Source organism: Phyllosticta citriasiana (assembly GCF_038021145.1).
Source record: "Phyllosticta citriasiana strain CBS 120426 chromosome Unknown IWZ02scaffold_4, whole genome shotgun sequence".
Taxonomy (NCBI): Eukaryota; Fungi; Ascomycota; class Dothideomycetes; order Botryosphaeriales; family Phyllostictaceae; genus Phyllosticta; species Phyllosticta citriasiana.
The window spans coordinates 338,766-357,424 of NW_027117281.1; the positions used below are offsets into that span (position 1 = coordinate 338,766).

General features: G+C 56.2%; 8 protein-coding genes across 8 annotated transcripts; 6 read left to right on the forward strand and 2 right to left on the reverse strand.

Annotated features, from left to right (window-relative positions):
- The first annotated feature begins 47 nt into the window (after window positions 1–47).
- IWZ02DRAFT_497738 (P-loop containing nucleoside triphosphate hydrolase protein) lies at window positions 48–2,380 on the forward strand. Its single transcript, XM_066770194.1, has 2 exons — window positions 48–372; window positions 427–2,380. The coding sequence occupies exons 1-2, from the start codon at window positions 66–68 to the stop codon at window positions 2,361–2,363; spliced, it is 2,244 nt and encodes a 747-aa protein (XP_066624324.1). The 5' UTR covers window positions 48–65; the 3' UTR covers window positions 2,364–2,380.
- Window positions 2,381–2,432: 52 nt separating this feature from the next.
- On the reverse strand, window positions 2,433–3,175 carry IWZ02DRAFT_199745 (uncharacterized protein). The gene has a single exon (XM_066762546.1). The coding sequence runs from the start codon at window positions 2,919–2,921 to the stop codon at window positions 2,502–2,504; it is 420 nt and encodes a 139-aa protein (XP_066624325.1). The 5' UTR covers window positions 2,922–3,175; the 3' UTR covers window positions 2,433–2,501.
- A 909-nt stretch (window positions 3,176–4,084) lies between these two features.
- Window positions 4,085–5,168, forward strand: IWZ02DRAFT_199724 (uncharacterized protein). The gene is made up of 2 exons (XM_066762544.1): window positions 4,085–4,240; window positions 4,395–5,168. The coding sequence occupies exons 1-2, from the start codon at window positions 4,185–4,187 to the stop codon at window positions 4,879–4,881; spliced, it is 543 nt and encodes a 180-aa protein (XP_066624326.1). The 5' UTR covers window positions 4,085–4,184; the 3' UTR covers window positions 4,882–5,168.
- Window positions 5,169–7,334, forward strand: IWZ02DRAFT_199725 (aspartic peptidase domain-containing protein). Its single transcript, XM_066762545.1, has 2 exons — window positions 5,169–5,795; window positions 6,056–7,334. The coding sequence occupies exons 1-2, from the start codon at window positions 5,455–5,457 to the stop codon at window positions 7,245–7,247; spliced, it is 1,533 nt and encodes a 510-aa protein (XP_066624327.1). The 5' UTR covers window positions 5,169–5,454; the 3' UTR covers window positions 7,248–7,334.
- A 930-nt stretch (window positions 7,335–8,264) lies between these two features.
- IWZ02DRAFT_199780 (uncharacterized protein) lies at window positions 8,265–9,099 on the forward strand. The gene has a single exon (XM_066762548.1). It carries the CDS (start codon window positions 8,488–8,490, stop codon window positions 9,052–9,054), a length of 567 nt encoding a protein of 188 aa, XP_066624328.1. The 5' UTR covers window positions 8,265–8,487; the 3' UTR covers window positions 9,055–9,099.
- IWZ02DRAFT_199769 (signal recognition particle, SRP19 subunit) lies at window positions 9,100–10,001 on the reverse strand. The gene is made up of 2 exons (XM_066762547.1): window positions 9,509–10,001; window positions 9,100–9,456 (listed from the first exon to the last, which is right to left on the reverse strand). The coding sequence occupies exons 1-2, from the start codon at window positions 9,972–9,974 to the stop codon at window positions 9,146–9,148; spliced, it is 777 nt and encodes a 258-aa protein (XP_066624329.1). The 5' UTR covers window positions 9,975–10,001; the 3' UTR covers window positions 9,100–9,145.
- A 735-nt stretch (window positions 10,002–10,736) lies between these two features.
- On the forward strand, window positions 10,737–13,188 carry IWZ02DRAFT_199784 (pyridoxal phosphate-dependent transferase). The gene is made up of 5 exons (XM_066762549.1): window positions 10,737–11,328; window positions 11,561–11,907; window positions 12,033–12,485; window positions 12,646–12,724; window positions 12,841–13,188. The coding sequence occupies exons 1-5, from the start codon at window positions 10,989–10,991 to the stop codon at window positions 13,008–13,010; spliced, it is 1,389 nt and encodes a 462-aa protein (XP_066624330.1). The 5' UTR covers window positions 10,737–10,988; the 3' UTR covers window positions 13,011–13,188.
- Window positions 13,189–15,478: 2,290 nt separating this feature from the next.
- IWZ02DRAFT_199825 (kinase-like domain-containing protein) lies at window positions 15,479–18,327 on the forward strand. Its single transcript, XM_066762550.1, has 6 exons — window positions 15,479–16,655; window positions 16,705–16,783; window positions 16,830–17,177; window positions 17,224–17,686; window positions 17,733–17,820; window positions 17,869–18,327. The coding sequence occupies exons 1-6, from the start codon at window positions 15,861–15,863 to the stop codon at window positions 18,109–18,111; spliced, it is 2,016 nt and encodes a 671-aa protein (XP_066624331.1). The 5' UTR covers window positions 15,479–15,860; the 3' UTR covers window positions 18,112–18,327.
- The last annotated feature ends 332 nt before the right edge of the window (window positions 18,328–18,659 follow it).

Below are 18,659 nucleotides of genomic sequence, written 5' to 3' on the forward strand. Positions count from 1 at the left end.
GCAGCCCATATGAATTTACACGGACCGCGATGCTCGACAGCTCCTCAATCGTCGCGACCTTGACGATGCCCGGCCAATTTTACGCGCGCTACGTCCCTCCGAAAGCGCACAAAGAGACTGCTCTTCAGGAACCAGAGACTCAACAATCACACGTCGACGAGGTTGTTGCTCCTCGGAAAGAAAAGGATCCCAAGCGCCCAAAGAAGCGCAAGCGCGTAGAGCAACAAGATGCCGCGGCAGAAGATGAGGCAACGTCAAGGAAACACAAGGCTGTGCTGTCCAAGTTTGAAAAGTCGTCACAGCTTGCTTCGGTAGTAGCTGCAAGAGAGAAGCCAAAAGATGAGGCGCCAGAGGAGGAGCCAGAGTTGCACGGCAAGTTGGCATTTCCATTGGCGTTTTACCACTCTGACTGACAATCCGATTCAGATCTAGGACCCCTCCCCCAGCCTGAACCAGTCCCCGATGTACCATACAAACCCGAATTCTCTGCCCTTCCGTCCTGGCTAGCGCAACCCATTACTGCTCCCATGAGCAGTCGCAAACCGTTTGAACAACTGCGGATAGATCCAAAGCTCATCAAGCACCTGAAAAGCAAGGGGTACCACGAGGCTTTTGCAGTGCAGTCTGCTGTGCTGCCGCTCCTTCTACCCGGTGGACCTCCTGACGTGGCCGATGTTTGTGTTTCCGCTGCCACCGGCTCTGGCAAGACGCTAGCCTATCTTCTTCCGATGATTGAGAGCATGCGCCATCGCGTCGTCACACAACTACGTGGAGTTATTGTCGTCCCCACGCGGGAGCTGGTTTTCCAAGCACGGGAGGTCGCAGAGCTATGTGCTGTCGGCAGCGGCCTAAAGATTGGTACCGCCATGGGCAGTCATGCCTTTGGTGTGGAACAAGATATGCTCATCAAAAAGGGCAGGAGGTACGACTCGGCAACTTCAGTGCTGTTGCGAGATAAGGCCAAACAACGTCTGGCCGATGGTTGGGCAGCAGACGAAGACAATTGTGAGGACGTACTGGATGTGCTCCCAGGCCATGTGCCAGAGTACGAGTCAAAGGTCGACATTCTTATCTGCACCCCAGGGCGTCTGGTTGAACACTTGCACCAAACCAAAGGCTTCAATCTGAATCACGTCGATTGGCTCGTCATCGACGAGGCAGATCGGTTGCTCGACCAGAGCTTCCAGGATTGGGCCGACACTGTCATGACTTCCTTGGAGGCGGAAAAGACGCTTGATCAAATGAGTCCACGAGACCGAATCAAAACTCATCTGCGGTACCTCCCGCAGAAGCGGAACGTGAGAAAGGTCATTTTGAGTGCTACGATGACGAGGGACCTGAGCAAACTCGATGCTCTCAGACTACGCAGGCCAAAATTGGTCATTGTCGAAGGGACCGAGCATGCCGGAGGCCGAATCGACGGAGACGTGTTTGAGCTTCCCAATTCGCTGTACGAGTGCGCAATCCCTGTCGGCGACGGCAGCCGAAAGCCATTATTTCTCCTCCGTCTTCTGCAGACTCAGATACTTCCAGACTTACCTAAATCGGCAGCGCCGAGTTACGGTGAGCAGATGGACGAGGATACCAAGTCTGAAGACGACTCTGATGACTCGGAGAGCGTGTCGTCGACAGATACCGAGTCGACGGATGAGGAATCGGATGACGATTCGGCACCTTCAGACTCGGAGAGCTCGGTGTCTGCAGAGTCGTCTGCGGCATCAGACTCGACGTCCACAGACACTGATTCAGAATCAGACGCACAGTCGTCAAGCTCCGACACGCTCGGAGGAGATGAGTCGACAGCGCCAACACGCTCCACAACCACCACAACCACTACAACCACAACCACACCACCCGCCTCCAACGTCCTCATCTTCACCCACAATAACGAAAACGCCAACCGCCTATCGCGGCTCCTCGGACTGCTCAACCCGGCCTACGGGCCGCTCACGGGCACTTTGACCAAATCGTCGACATCTTCATCGTCGCGCAAGCTGCTCCGGGCCTTTAACGCGGGCAAGCTGCGCATCCTGATTGCGTCGGACCGGGCGTCGCGCGGGCTGGACCTGGCCAACCTGACGCACCTGGTCAACTACGACATGGCGACGAGCGTGACCAGCTACGTGCACCGGGTGGGGCGCACGGCGCGCGCGGGCAACGCCGGCACGGCGTGGACCCTGTTTACGCGGTCGGAGGCTGGCTGGTTTTGGAATGTGGTTGCGCGTGGTGAGGCGGTTGTGAGGGCTGCGGGGCTCAAGGTTCAGAGGTTGAAGCTTGAGGATGCGGTGAGTGAGGAGGCGCTAGGTGGATATGAGGAGGCGCTGGCACGGTTGAGGGATGAGGTGAGGGGGAATGGCGAGTAGGCTCTTTTTAGGAATAAAAATTTGTTCGTTCAAGAATGGCTTCGGTTGTGTGTTTTTTGTGTACATCTTCTACAGGATTCGAACAGCCAGCCGCCTTTGGGAATCATCCGGCTTCCTAGATCCCCCAGGCCGTAACCCTCACGACCACACTTCTTGTTCATACGGCTTGGGAATGACGTCTTCAATGACGTCCATCTGAGCAGCACGGCAACCGGTGCACCCTACAAGGCACGCCAGCTTGCCTTTGGGGGGAAAAAAAAAAAAAAAAAAAGTGGTCAAGGCTGAGGTCCTGACAACGGGGAAGACGGGACACGAAGGGGAAACGGGGAGCCTTGTTGACTGATGAATAATGGCCGACAGTGAGTGATGACTGATGTGAAAATGGGGAGACCTTGCGGTGCGGGTGCCTTGCAGACGGGCGACAAGGCCCGGCGCGCGAGTGTTGCAGGGAAGAGATGATGTAGGAAGGCTAGGAAGTAAAGTGAATGGACGAGATGAGATGAAAGGGAGATGGAAAGAAAGAGACGGAGAGAAAAAAAAAAAAAAAAAAGGAGACATGGCCAAGAATACAGACAGACACAGGACATAAGGAGACTGAGGAGAACGGATAAGTCTGATGATAGCAGAGGAACCAGATCACACTCCTTTGACTCGTCTCGTGTCGTCTCGTCTCGTGTCGTCTCGTCTCGTGGTGGAGTTGGAGTAGCTGCCTCGGATAGGAAGGCGAGTGAGTGTGTACCGGTAGATGTGGTTTTGAAGTGAGGTAACACGATGACAACAAGAACTTCAACATCTCTTGTTCGCTCTCTCAACGTTCGAGCCGCGGCAACTGACAAGAAGAGTAGCGCAACTTGAGGGCCATCAGTCGTCGACCAGTCGGACGGCGCAGCGAGCCCCCCCCCAAGCCCCTGTACAACGGCAACGGCAACGGTAACGGTAACGGCAACGGCGGCGGTGGCCCGACGGTCTGGAAACAAGACCAAAAAGAAAAAAGAAGAGCGAGGGACAGGGGGTGGTTGGCCAGCCCGGGTTAGGAACTTTTGCGGCCACCCGTCGCCTTCGTATATGCTTATCTGGACAGTGGGATGCGGTGCTGGGGAGGTGCTTGTTCTGATGCTGTGCTCGGGGGGTTGGGACTGGGAGACTGGCCTGGCACAATGGATTGGGTTGTGGCGCCGCTCTTGGCGATTATGCAAGCCAAGACATGGCGGTGTTGGCTGTTGTGTCGCTCGCTGCCGCCTTTATTCTTTTCTGGTGGTTGCGAACGGGATCCGCTTTGGTGGATGGTGTTTAGCTAGGTAACTGGTCCGTGAGACGCAGCAGACCTCCGTCGCTCTCCCTCCCTTTCTCCTCTCATTCGTCTCTTGGCCCAGCAAACGCAATATCGCCAGCAGAAACCAAACCCCAACCCAACCCAACCCAACCCTACAATAATATATGGGGGCCTACCACCACCTGCCCATTTCGTCGCCTAGATTTGCCAAGCCCCGGCATGGATGGCCTTTTTTCTTTCCCCTGAGTACCTTGGCAAGGTTGCGGAAGATCGACATAACCCAGAGTCAAACCACGACTGACGACGACGTCGACGATGTTGCCCGCCCCCATACCTAGATATCGCATCCCACACGGCCGACGCCGACCGAACAAACGCGGCCAAGCGCAACAGCGTACACACGACAGATGGCAGTGGTAGCGCCAGCGGCGCAGCAAACGGCAGCGCAGCAAATGGCCAGCCTGGTTGGCGTGCGCCGAGTTGATGCCGCCGGGCTCGAGCGGCTTCCCCGACTGACTGGCTGATTGAATGACGACCACGACCGAAAAATGATGGCGCCATGCTCGCCACTCGTCGCACACAGCCACCAGCTCTGTACATGCTGGTACGTACACATCCAGTACGCCGACTTGGCGCGATGCAACAAGCACAACTGCTCAGCGTTGGCTATGGCTGGGCAGCGGGTGATGTGCAGGTAGCTGGCTTGGTCCCTGAATCTCACGACCAATTTCTCCGGACGAATGAATGAATGTCAATAGGCTCTTGCCGCCGTCCCGAACCGCTCGACGCGCTGTCCAGCGGATGGATTGGTCAAAATTCGTCACTCTCTGGCTGGCAGCTTTCCATGATGGGGTCCTTTTTTTTTTTTTTTTTTTTTTTTTCCTCTCGCGTTTGCTGTTGGCTGGACCAGGATTGTCTGCCGAGCCTTTTTACTGGAGCGCTTCAGGTCATCGTCATTTTTCATACAGACTCTCTATCTACGTATCCATGGCCTCCCGAGGATGTCACTCTTGCTTGCTGGCTGGAGCAAACACCGACATCGTCATGGCTCTGGCCCCTCGCAAGGGCAGCCTGGCACATGGCCATGCTGTGCTCCGGGCGGGACCCTGCGAGCTTTGGCTGCTCCGCCGCTCGTCACCGCCATGCTTTGCTATCTGCTGGTGGCATTGGCAATGTGCGAGAAGAAATGAGGGCAGGAAACCGAGTCAACCCCTGTTTCGACGTCTTTATAGCAGGCGGTTTTGACGGGGCCAATCAGCACTGTCGATGCTGCATCAGCTGGTGCTAATGTCCGAGACGCCATCCCACGCGTGGAGCCGTGCCTGTTTCAAAGAGGCAGCTGTTTCGCTGCTCGCGTGCTCAAGAGTCGTGACAGGCGACGTCTTGGGACCGAGTCAGGGCCTTGGGGTGGCCAGAGCAGTGGAGGTTTGCGTCTGGGATGGAGTGACGGGCCGGCCGACGGCAACACAGGTACAGTGTGCAAACTAAGCGGCTAGCTAACTCGGCTGCAGGTAGCAGGCGGGCGGGTATGTGCGCCATCCCCGAGGCCTGAAGTCGAGGTTCAGATGCAGAGTGCAGCAAGAGGTGGATCTCGTCGATCCCTCGGGGTTGGTGCGTGAATTTCTCCATGCAGCAAGCAACCTGAACACTGCTTGCTCCTGATGGCATGCAGCAAATAACGTCCTTAAAAAGTCGGCCCTGCCCGCCTCTCGTCACCTTTTGGACCTCATCGCCCCAATTCACTCCGTTCTTGGCCAATTGCTCGGGGCGCATCACCTTTCGTCGTCGTCATCGTCGCCTTCTCCCACCACCAACACCATGCCCTCGTACTCGACAGCAGCCCTGGCGGCTCTCGTCGGCACCGCGCTGGCCAGCCCAGTTGCCCGCCACGAACTCCAAAAGCGCAACACGTTTTCGTTTGCCCAGGTCGAGCGCGGCACGTACGTCAAGAACGGCCCGGCCCAGGTTGCAAAGGTGCACAAGAAGTACGGAAAGACGATTCCAAGCGTCGTCGATGCTGCTGTTAGCGCTGCGGCGGCGGCTACGACAGGATCCGTACAGGCCACGCCCGAGGACAACCTGGATTCTCTCTACCTGTGCCCCGTGATGGTTGGCGGCACCGAGTTGCAGCTGGATTTTGACACTGGATCTGCCGACCTGTAAGTTTTGCTCCAAGGGTCAGGGATTGTGTTTGGCGGCGGCGGCGGCGGCGGCGGCTGCGGACGTGGGCCGAGCCCTGAGCTTGAGCTTGAGCTTGTGCTTGTTCCTGTCCTGTCCTGTCCTGCCGAATGACGCGACGCGACGTTTCAGCCGAGCGAGCCTCTTGTTTCAGCTGCGTGGCGCTGCCGCCACTCGACGACCAAACACCACACCATGTTCCCCACGCAATTGCCGTCTCTCGCAGCTAACGCCGTCGCAGCTGGGTCTTTTCCAGCCTAATGGCCCGGGACGAGCAGACGGGCCACGCAATCTACAAGCCCTCCAGCTCCGCCACCAAAAAGCACGGCTACTCGTGGGACATTTCCTACGGCGACGGCTCCGGCGCGGCTGGCATCGTCTACGCCGACAAGGTCGAGGTTGGCGGCGTCACGGCCACCTCCCAGGCCGTCGAGGCCGCCACGTCCGTCTCGTCTTCCTTCACCTCGGACACGGACAACGATGGCCTGCTCGGCCTTGCCTTTAGCAGCATCAACACCGTGTCGCCTAAGGCGCAGACGACCTTTTTCGACACGGTCGCCGACCAGCTGGCCCAGAAATTGTTTACCGTGACGCTCAAGAAGGGTGAGGCGGGCACGTACGACTTTGGCTACCTTGACTCGTCCAAGTACACGGGCGACATTGCCTACGTCGACGTCGACAGCTCCGAGGGCTACTGGGGCTTCACGCTCGACGGCTACGCGGTTGGCGACGGGCCCGTGACGAGGAGCAGCTTTAGTGCCATTGCCGACACGGGCACGACGCTCGTCTACCTGCCCGACGACATTGTCGAGGCGTACTACAAGCAGGTCGACGGGGCCAGGTACGACGAGAGGCAAGCGGGCTACGTCTTCAGCTGCTCGACGCACCTGCCGGACCTGACGCTGCAAATCGGCGGCGCCAAGCGCACCGTGCCCGGCAGCTACATCAACTACGCGTCCGTCGACATCAACAGCTGCTACGGCGGCGTGCAGGGCTCGTCCAGCATCGGCCTCTCCATCATCGGCGACATCTTCCTCAAGAGCCAGTTTGTCGTCTTCGACCAGACGCAGGGCTCCCCACGCCTCGGCTGGGCCCAGCAGAAGACGTCCTCCCACGGCCCCAACAACGGTACCGGTTCGGCCAGCAGCCACACCAAGGGCTCCGTCTCGTCGCCCGTCGCTTCTGCCACCCCGACCCCGACTCCCGCCTCCACTGGCTCCGGCGCTGGCATCTTCCCCTCCGTTTTCCCCTCCGGCTTCCCGTTCGGCAGTGTTAGCTCCGGCTCTCCCTCCTCCCAGCAGGGCTCCGGCTTCTCTGAATCTTCCTCTTCTTCGTCCTCCTCCTCGTCGCAGTCCGGCCCCTTTGACTCGGCGGCCGCTAACCAGGCCTTCAACGAGGCGCTGGCTGCCGCGCAGGCTGCGGGCTTCAACTAAGCTAAGCCATGCTAAGCGTGGGATGAAGTGGTAGATCTTCTTTATTTTTGCGCCTATTTCTTTTTTCCTGAGATGCATGAGTAAGCGAGTGAGCGAGTGAGCTGGGCTGTTGCATTGCATCGCATCGAGGGCATCATCGTGGGCATGGATGGCATTGTTCGATTGGTATAGATATGGATATATGGATGTATGGATGGATAGTAGCTGGCTGGGTCTTTCTTCTTTTGCATATGTGTATAAGCAAGCAAGCAAGCAATCGGCGGGTAAATACATATATATATAAATATATATATATATATATATCTGTGTGTGTGTGTGTGTGTGTGTGTGTGTATGTATGCATTTACTCAGCACAAGCAAAGCATCAAGGCACGGAAGGAAAGTGAATGGAAGGAAGCGAAGCAAATACCTTCAAGTTTACAAATAGCATCCATCCATTCGTTCAATATCCTCTTCAATCTCTCTTCTCGCTCTCTGTCTTATCATTTCACTTCTTGTCCCATCCATCCATCCATCCATCCATCCATCCTCCCTGTTGTTCACCATTACCTCATCATTATGTGTCTCGCATCTCAGCTGTTTTTGTTTCACTGAGTGTTTTCGATTAGCCGAGTAGCCAAGTACCTAGCTAGCTAACTAACTACATGACCAAGTAGTTGGATGGATGCGTTCCCGGCATCCTGTGTCTCACGACGACGACGACGACGACGACGACTATTTGTTTTTCTCTAGCCTCTCTACCTCTCTCTCTCCTCTCTCCCCCTTCCCGTTTCTTTTGCACGCAAATGGTAAGTAAGTCTGTTTGTCTGAACCCCCGTCTGCCTGTATGCCTGAGTGTCTGCTTTTCCGTCAACTAACTGCACGTCCGTCTGCTGCTGCCCTTAGACGATGCGATACGAAACGCGAACCATTGAACCGACCAAAGGGAGTGTTGGAAATGAACGAAAGAAGAGAGAGACATGCACGGCGCGGCGCGGCGCGGCGCAAAAGCTTGAGCCAGAAATACGAGCATGTGTGCGTATGCAAAGCCAGGCAGGCAGGCAGCGAGCCAGAAAGCAAGCAAGCAAGCAATAACCAAATAAATTGGCTGTCCTGATGTATGCACAAGCAAGGCAAAGCAGTGTACGCGCCAGCCCCTGCCGGCCTCATGCTAAACAAGCCGACACGTTTGACACTGACGTGAAAGTTTGACGCGCACAGCCGGCCGTTTCTCACCCGCCATCCGCCCGTCTGTAAGTAGATGCGTCACACAGCTCAAACACGCAACATGTATGTATGCATGTACCGACAGACAGACAGACAGACAGACGTGCGCCATGGATGGATCCTGCCGAAGGGGGTCCGGTCCCGTCGCATGAACGGACGGACGGATCCTTTGGCGCCGGGCCGTCGCCCCGAGCGAATACCGTTGCATGATGGCCTGGTGTGGTCGAGCGAGGCGCTTTCCTTGTCCTGGTCTGTGGCAGGCAAGCTAATGTTCGGGGTGCGTCCCGCCCGTCTGTCCGTCGTTTCCGCTCCACCCCTGCTTGCTTGCTGTCTGTCAAACGGCGGTTTGGTTGGCGGTCTGCGTGCTTTTGGCGTTTTGTGTCTTATTGTGGTTCATCATGGCTCGATATTGACATGTTTTTCTTCGTTTTTGATTTTGGGGTTTTGGATTCGTTGGTCACGCGTCAATGTTGGCCTGAGAGGTGATGTCCGGGTACCTGAAATGGATGGCCGGGGACTTCCGTTTTGGCCAATTGTTGGCGTGCGTCATGGGCGAAGGCCAGTGGCAAAACATGGTCAGCTAGTCCAGGATCCAGTTTGAAACATCCAGGAGTTGCATTCGTAGCCACGGCAGTAGCAGAGGCAAACAAGGCCATTCAGCAGGCAGACAGGCGGGGGCGGGCTCGGCTGCTTCAAGCCTTGCCCTTTTTCTTGTCCTTCTTCTTTTTGGCCGGGCCGGCGCCGCTGTCACTGGCGCTGCCGCCGGGCGTCTCGCCCTGCATCTCGGCCATCATGTCCTTGAAGAGGTTTTCGCTGACACCACCGCCGCTGAGACCGGCTGAGTGGAGAGGAAGAATCGTATTCATCTTCCAGCCCTTGGGGATTGCAGGAGGCTTGAGCTCCTTTGGCGGGGGCAGTCCGGCGATGCGCAGACGCATTGGGGCATCGGGTGTCGTGGGGTGAGCCTTGAGGTAAGCACCGACGAGGTTGTAGAGATGGTGTTCTGAGGGTGTCAGCTTAATGATTTCAATGCTGAATGCAACAAGGCGACTTACTATTCTTCACGGCCGAATTCACTGGCTTTCCATCTTCCTTGAGCAGAATCCGTACGCGGCCCGGATTCGCCCAGTCCTTGGGATGTGTCTTGCCTGGCTCAAACACGACTTGCAGACCCAGCGCGGCAACCGCGTCGACAATTTCGCGCGCCAGTGGGTTCTCCACAGCCAGCTCCTTGCCAACGCGGCGTCCTTCGGCACGCGTGCGGGTCGCGTCAAAGTAGACGGGGTACAGACACTGCCAGTTCTTGGAGCGCTCGCGATGCTGCGCCTCAGCCTGGGCGTTGGGCGTGATTGGGTGCTGCGGCGTCGAGATGAATTGCTGTTGTTGAGAGGATGAAGGACCGCCAGCTCCCAGATTCACGCCGCCCATCATTTGCGCGAGGGATTGCGGATCAAAGTCGGACGGATCCATGTCGCTGGGGTCGCTGTCGGACAGCTCTTCGACGCGCGCGTGGTTGGACATAGTGGGCAACTGTCGTGGTATGTACCGAGACCAAAAGTTGGAGAGAAGTACGTGTTTGTTCCCCGCGGTCTATTCTGCCGGATATTCGTCTTCACCGCTTGGGGGACTTGGCGTTGGCGGAACCACTCCGTTCCCGCTCAACCCCGGATTCCTCCGCTCTCCGCCCTCCGCCTCCGCCTGTATCGCGCCTCAAGCTTCATCCCAAACGTCTCATTTTTGTTGACGACACGCTGTCAATCTAGATGCTTCGATTCTGCGCACTCGACAATCCGCGCTGGCGTTGCAACGGCAACATTCAGCCAGCCCGACATGCAATGTTTGTTGACATCAACACGCAGAATGACTGTTCAATGTGTGTTCAAGGGACGGGGCGATCTTATCTCGCCGCCTCGAGCCGTCCTTTATTCCCCGGCTTGCCTGCATAGCGCGTCTAACTTTGTTGTCAAACCAGGACAAATTTCCTGCTGCGACTCATGGCCTATGGTACATGACGTGCCAATTCTTCCTTGACCTATGCAGTACCGGGAATCCGTACTTCGGCGGTTGAGTTAATGAACCACGTTCTGCATGCTTCAAGCACATGTCGAGGGCTAGCAAAGCAGACTGCCTGGTTCCATGATCCGGTCCAGAGCTCAAGAGTTCCTGATGAGCTCTGGTGCGAGCCGATTCCTTGACTCAAATCTTCCGCTCCTCATCCATGTCTAGTCCCCGCTGCCATACCCTGCTCCTGTCTGTGCTCGACGTAACTTGCAGCTCGTAGCCCGCGGACAGCCATCATGACACCACATGCGATAAGCGGTGGGTGCGAGGCAGAGGCATATGAAGGCGTGCGCATCATCGCGTCGAGCGTCTAGAGCGGCGCCAATTCGTCCCTACCGCTACCACGGAACTTGGTGACTCAACGTCTTCATCATCAACGAGCAACAACATAACCCCGCGATTCTCGTAGTTTTCTCATCGTAGAGGACGATACGGGACCATTCTCCCATTCAAGGCAAGATCCAACTCGCTACCATGTTCTCCTCGCACAAGCCCAGCGGCACCGTCGCCGCGCCCAAGTCGACGCCCGTCCTCCAGCGCTCGATGCGCTTCACCCCTCCCACCGTCACCGCCTCGCGCGGCATCTACGTCACGCTGGAATCGGGCGAGCAGGTGCTGGACGCAACGGCCGGCGCGGCGGTGGCATGTCTGGGTCACGGAAACGAGCGCGTGCGTGACGCCGTCATGCGGCAGATGGACCAGATTTCGTACTGCCACAGCTTCATGTTTGGGACGCAGTCGGGCGAAGAGCTGGGAAAGTTGGTCATTGATGGGACTGGTGGACGGATGAGCAAGGCTGTTTTTGTGAGTTCAGGTGAGTGGGCTGGGCTTTCTTTTACTACGAAAAAATTTGGTACATTGAGTTCTCTCCCGGGTTTCCTCCGCGTCTTCTTGAGATCTTGTTTTTTTCTGTCTGGGCATGTGCAAGAGTTGAAGGCCAGAAGGGGGCAACACCAGAGAACAAGTCCAAGACTCGTCAATTCTTTCATCTCAGTCTCTCTTCATGACCTCGAACCTATACAGCCCCGAAACCTAACTCCCCCTAGGCTCTGAAGCTGTGGAAGCCGCCATGAAAATGGCACGCCAGTACTTTCTCGAGATTTCCCCACCCCAACCTCAACGCGTCCACTTCATCGCGCGAAAGGGGTCGTACCACGGGACAACACTCGGAGGACTATCACTCGGCGGGCACGTCAGCCGGCGTGCGGCCTTTGAGCCTATCCTCATGCCCAATATCTCGCGCGTCGAGCCTTGCAATGAGTACCGTGGACGCCGCGAGGGCGAGAGCGTTGATCAGTATGTGCAGCGCCTGGCAAAAGAGTTGGATGACGAGTTTGAAAGAGTCGGGCCCAACACCGTGTGTGCGTTTGTGGCGGAGCCGGTCGTTGGTGCTGTGAGTGCGAATCTGCTTGCTTTGACTCCATTCCATTCTGTCTACTGGCTCCAGTCCTCAGACCCTCAGACAATCCCTGAGGCATCGACGCACAACCCTCCACTGACAGCATCACCACCACGCAGGCTCTCGGCGCCGTCCCCTCGGTCCCCGGCTACTTCGCCGCCATGCGCGCCGTCTGCGACAAACACGGCGCGCTCCTCATCCTCGACGAAGTCATGAGCGGCATGGGCCGCACGGGCACCCTGCACGCGTGGGAGCAAGAGGACGTCGTGCCGGACCTGGAAACGATTGGCAAGGGGCTGGGCGGCGGCTACGCGCCCGTTGCCGGCCTGCTCGTCGGGCACCGCGTCGTCGATGCGCTGGATAGAGGATCCGGCGCCTTTTCGCACGGCCACACGTATCAGGCGCATCCCGTTGCGTGTGCTGCGGCGGCCGAGGTGCAGCGGATCGTGCAAGAGGAGGACTTGTTGAAGAACGTTAGGGAGATGGGATTGTTGTTGGAGAAGAGGTTGAGGGAGGGGTTGGAGGAGCATCCGCATGTTGGGAATATCAGAGGGAGGGGTTTGTTTTGGGGGGTTAGTATTCTTTTCTTCTCTGTTTTCGTTTCCTCTTTCTACAGTCACTCTCGTCTCGGTAGCTTTCTCTTTCTTTCTTTCTATCTTTCTCGTTTGTTTCACCTCCCCGTTCCCACAAAACTTGGCAACTCCCATCTCGCTGACTAGCATACACACCCAGATTGAGTTTGTCCGCGACAAGGCGACGAAACAGCCGTTCGAACCGTCGCTCGCCGTCGCCACGAAGGTGCACGAAACAGGTACCGCGAATCCCTCACTCTCTTCACCCTTCCCCCTCTTTTCATCATCCATATGTGCCTTTCTTCTTTCTTCAGCAATGCAACTCCTCGACTAACGCCTAACCCACACACCGCAGCCCTCAAACCCCCGCACAACATCGCCATCTACCCCGGCAGCGGCACCGCCGACGGCACACACGGCGACCACGTGCTGCTCGCGCCGCCATACACGGTAACGGCCACCGACGTGGAGGAAATCGCGCGGCGCACGGTGAACGTCGTGAATGCCGTCTTCGCCAATCTGTGATGCCGACGATGCCCACTTGGCGTGCAAGATTGAAGCCCAGCGAGTGAAGAGGAAGGACTGCCTGGAGAGAAGCGAAAGAGAAATGAACGCAACAAGGCAACAACGCAAACGCAACGTAAAGAAACGGCGGCGGGTACTAGGTATTGTAGGTAGCTAGCGTGGTTTCCGTTAGCTAGCTGGCGGCAGAGGATGCGGCATAGCGTCAAACAGGCGGCGAGCTAGCGCGGAATCGAGACTAGAGCGGTGGACGTGAAACAGGGCGAGGAGAAGGGAAACGGGCACGGCAGCTGGTAGGCTTTGGCAATTGTTCGCTCACTCGGTGCTTCTCTGTCCGTTGAAATGTTAAAGCGCTGATCTATGTTTGTATGCATGTCGATGGGATGTGATCCTTTTGACAGTTTTTGATGTTGGCATCGTGAAGGTGCTGTGTGGGATGTGGATGGCGCGAGAGGAGGCTTAAGGCATGCAGGCAGGCGTGAAAACAGTCGACTCGAGCTGCTCCAGCTATCCTACTCTCGTTTGAAAAATGGTACCAGCTGTTTATTCGTGCTTTTGCTCTTTCTTTGGTGCCTTTTCCGGTTGTTTGCGATTGTCGCAGACGGCGGAGAAGCAGGAAGTTCAGCTCAGTTGATGACGTCAGAGAGCGAAAGGGGACCGGGGGGGGGGGGGGGGGGGGGGGGGGGGGGCGGCCGCAAGCAGGCAAGGCTGAGGGAAATGTGGAGAGGCTTTTGGTGGGGTTTAGGTGAGGTGATTTGTGCTGGTTTATTGACGAGCAGGAATTCAGATGCTTGTGTTGTGTTGAGATGGATAACGTGAAGGTAACCTTTAGTCCCTACCTGAAGTGGCTTAATCTGCCTACGTCGTGAAGCTACTTCTCCTGCCTTTTGAGACATTCTACATAGAGGCTGCCCTGAGCGAGCGCGATCAATTGTCCCTATCAACGCCAGAAGTGCTGATGGAAATAAATAGCCCGTGGCAGTGGCAGCAGATGACACTGTGCGTCGTCACGAGGAGCGCGGGGTCCAGGTTGGTGGCCAGGCAGGCAGGCAGGCAGACACTCAGGACGTGGTTCCGCGGCACTACCCCCCTTGCGCGCGTCTCTGCTGTCCCTGACGACAACCGAAAATGAGTCGAAGAACGGGCGTGTGTGCGTTCGTGTGGGGTAGAGAAATTCGCAGGAATGCATTCCGTCGACAGATGCGTGGGCAAAATCTGGACCATGGCAAGATGTCAGGATGATTTGCGACACGGCGAGGCGAGGCGAGGCGAGGCGAGAGGGGAGCAGGCGGGCAGCTGTGGTCAGCCGTCTAGCGAAAGACTGACTGGCAAACAGCACATTTAGCTATTCAGCTGGAGCGGGCGCCGATCGACAGCTAAATAGTGGCGGAGAGGGAGAAGGGGAAGTAGAAAAAGCAATCGGCAATGCATAGGCCGGGGCCGAAATTTGGGGTCTTCGTGATGAGACAAGACGTGGCGATGATGAGGATTGATGGCTGGCTGCGATGTCGGTACCAAAGGGGCGGATAGGAGGGTCCTTGCTCAAATGATGGCAATGAACCGGACAAAGCTTCCAAGACTGACCGACTGACTTGGTGACGGCCCCCATCAGTAGTAATCGTGATTATTTCGCCGTCGAGTCGGTGCCAAGCGGGAGTGCCTTCTTGGTTTCTCGGGGACAAGGAATGGATCGTCCCTGTGGACAAGCGAGAGGGTCATTGGTCGTTACGCAGCATGTTGAAGCACCAGCAGCAGCAGCAGTAGCAGCAGCACCAGCAGCAGCTCGAGGACGGAGCAAGACGGGGACCGACCGGGGGGGGGGGGTCAAGATGATGGAGGGGGGAACGTGCTGGCTGTGCTGGTTCCGGCAAAAGTCGTCACTCAAGCAGACGTCGATGGCTTTGGACATGCGAAGCGAAAGAGGGGACGCTGACTTTTTATCGGCGTTTGCCACGGCTGATGCAACATCATGTACCACGCGTAAGTACATGTAAATTTAGAAATGATCAAGAAGTCGTCCTGGTGGCCTTTTCATGTGTTGCGTTGCGAGGCGGGAGGGTTTCAGAAGGGAGGGCTCTTGTGACATGACGTTGGTTGATGAATGGACTGCACGCCCAAGGCAAAGATTGGAAATGTCGCGTACTGTAGGAGCAGGGGGGGGGAAAAGAAAAAAGAGAAGAAGAATAGAACCTTCACGCATCAATCCACGAAGGCTGTGTTGAGCTTGTTCTGTTTTCTCCCCAGAGCGTTTCGCACGGCGCGCCACCCAGGTGACTGTGTAGTGTAGACCCAGAGACGGGCGAATTACCAAAGCAACGCACTGATGAGCTTCCCTCACTGTGCCTGTGCCTGTGCCCGGCTGTTCTGCCCTCGCATTGGATTTGTCCGTGCAAATCACCACCGACCAAGACTGTCAAGGAACTAGAGCCCAATTCGCCCTAACCCGACAGACGCCTGCTCTGCTCTGCTCTACTCTACTCTGCTCATTCTCACCACCACTCCTACTTCTTCAACCAACTCGACAGGTCAAACATGTCCTGATCTCGTCTGCCTCTTGCTCTTGGCCCCCTCTCGACACTACACTACACTACTCTCCGTCCTCGATCCGGCAGCCTCGCCCGCCTTTTCCCCATTTCCCCGTCACACTCTGAGGTGCCATCTGCTCGTCCGACCGACGGACAACGTGCAGTAGGTACCTAGCCAGGCTCATTGCACTCGCACGCCGGCCACAATTTGCCTCGCCGCTCCGATCCCTCGACCACCACCGCTCCCATCGACTACGCCTGCCCTCTTCTCCATTTCGCCATCGACCAAAACACTCCCACGTCGGTTCCAGTGCCGGCCGGCCCAGCCATGTCCACCCCTTCGACCGCGACCGCTACCCTCCCGCCTCACCAAACCTATCCCTACCATCAGGCCTGGCAGCCGTCCGTGTCGCAGCATGTAAACGCCAGTTCGCGTCCCTCTTCCAACGCTTACTACAACAACGCCTATTCCGGCTCAGACTTGCGCCGGACCGCAACCGTCAACGCGCGTCAGCCCGCGCCCCAGCAGCAGCAGCAGCCGCAACCACAACCCGACTACTCGCACCAATACTTGGCCGACACAAGTCGAACCTCCGACATGCCCTCCCGCAGACGTGAGAATCAGCCAAATTGGGAGGAATTTTACAAAAACGGCATCCCAAAGGAGGTCATCGTCATTGATGACACTCCAGAGCCACAGCCCGCGAGATCCGCTGCCGCAGACAACTCCGCTCGCCATGCCGACAAGAAACGCAAGACGGCTGCCTCGACGGCCTACGACCCAGTCTACCAACAGCAAACTTCGTATTCGACCACTCAGACTCCATATTACGATACTCCCTCCAATCACACCGTGTCGACCGATAGGACTGCCTCGGCCATTCACACGACCGCCTCGACCTCGCTCGGGTCATCCGTCGGCAACGCCGCTCATGGCAACAAACTCGACGACGGAGTCGTAGGGCAGAAGCGTAAGCGAACAACCCGCAGGACGGCACAAGACGAGGCAAAGGAGGCCAAGCGGAGAGAAACCGACCAGGAGCGCGAACACTGGACTGCCTACGTGCCTCCGCCTCACCCCCCGATCAAGGCCAAGGACGTCTATGTCAAGACTGTCGGTGACGTAAGTTGGCCTGATTTTTTAAGTCTTTGCGACCGCTGACGATTTGCAGAGAGGACGTCCGAATGAAAAGGTCGACGATGAGGATGGTCACTACATTGTTCACGCCGACGCCGACCTGACGGAACGATGTAAGTCATCGCAGTGTCATCGAGAGAAGGGCACTAATATTTTTAGATCAAATCATCAAACTGCTTGGCCAAGGAACGTTTGGCAAAGTTGTCGAGGCGTACGACAGACGCTTGCGCAACAAGTGTGCCATCAAGGTCATCCGGTCGGTCCAAAAGTATCGCGATGCATCACGCATTGAACTCCGCGTCCTCTCCACACTCAAGTCCAACGATGACGCAAACCGGAACAAGTGCATTCACCTGCGCGACTGCTTCGACTACCGCAACCACATTTGCATTGTCACCGATCTGTACGGACAGAGTGTGTTTGACTTTCTCAAGTCGAATCAATTCGTGCCCTTTCCCAGCACGCACATCCAGACCTTTGCTCGGCAGTTGTTTACGAGTGTGGCTTGTGAGTAGCCCAACGACTCGGGTGTTGAATTTTGCTGACTTTTCAGTCCTCCACGACTTGCATCTCATTCACACCGATTTGAAGCCGGAGAATATATTGCTCGTCAACAATGCCTACCAGACTTTTACTTATAACCGCACCATCCCATCGTCCTCCTCCACCATCAGCAGGTCGGCCCGTCATCGCAAGGTCCTCTTGAACCCTGAAATCCGGCTGATTGACTTTGGCTCTGCAACGTTTGATGACGAGTACCACTCGTCGGTTGTCTCGACACGACACTATCGGGCGCCTGAAATCATCCTCAACCTCGGCTGGAGTTACCCGTGCGATATTTGGAGCATAGGGTGCATTCTGGTCGAGTTTTTCACTGGAGATGCACTGTTCCAAACCCACGACAATTTGGAGCACCTAGCCATGATGGAGGCTGTGTGCGGAGGCAAGCTCGACAGACATATTGTCCGGCAGGTCACTGCCAAGGACAGGGGTTCATCACGCAACCCGGCTGCACAGTGAGTGTTCCTCTACCAGCAGTTTTCTCTTGCTAACATTTTCTAGATACTTCAAAGGACAAAAGCTCGACTATCCCAATTCCGAGACTGCCAAGGGTTCAAAAAGATATGTCAAGGCCATGAAGAAGCTTCATGTATGTTGCAATTGATAAAATCGTCCGAACAGTTTCTAACTCGCTCAGGAAACGATTCCTCCCTCCACTCCGTTCAACATTCAGTTTCTCGATCTTCTCAAGAAGATCTTCGTCTACGATCCCTCAAAACGCATCACGGCCAAGGAGGCATTGAACCACGCATGGTTCAGTGAGAGGATCGAAGACGACGGCACCGAGGCCCTCAAGATTCGCAAGAGGCAGGATAAGATTCGTACCGAAAAGGCGGCAGCCGAAGGAATGCTGCACAACAGGGCTTTGGGTCTTCGGTGATGACACGCCCATGGTGTGAGAAGACCGGCTATTTTTCTCCCCACTTTTGACGACTTTTTCTACGAAAGGAGCATTCACACGGAACCCCCCAATCACCCAGGAGAGGGTAGGAGTTTGAAGGGATAGGGTTCTTGTTTTCTTATCAGTTACACTGCATACCTTTTTTCCCCATTCAGACAGACAAAGGGCCCGGTTACATTGAGCGAGTTGTACCAAGGGTGCCCATTCGATTCAGCGTTTTTGATTGAGACGTTTTTGGTTCATTGAAGTTTGATCCAAACAGCGTAAGTTAGAGAAGGATGACGAGAGAATACCAAAAAAAAAAAAAAAAAAAGAAAGGAGTGAATAGGGTTGGCATGTTGATGAGGCGGAGACGATTCGACAGTAGCGAGGTTCTTGGCAGGCTACAGAGCAAGTCTTGCAAATTCGAGATTAATTCGGTGCCTCGACAAGAGGAACGAGGGATCCGATCGCAAAAGTGTCCGGAACAGGATTTTTGGTCAACAAGGTTGAATGGGCGGTCTTGTTGGATGACTCGGGTGCTTGGT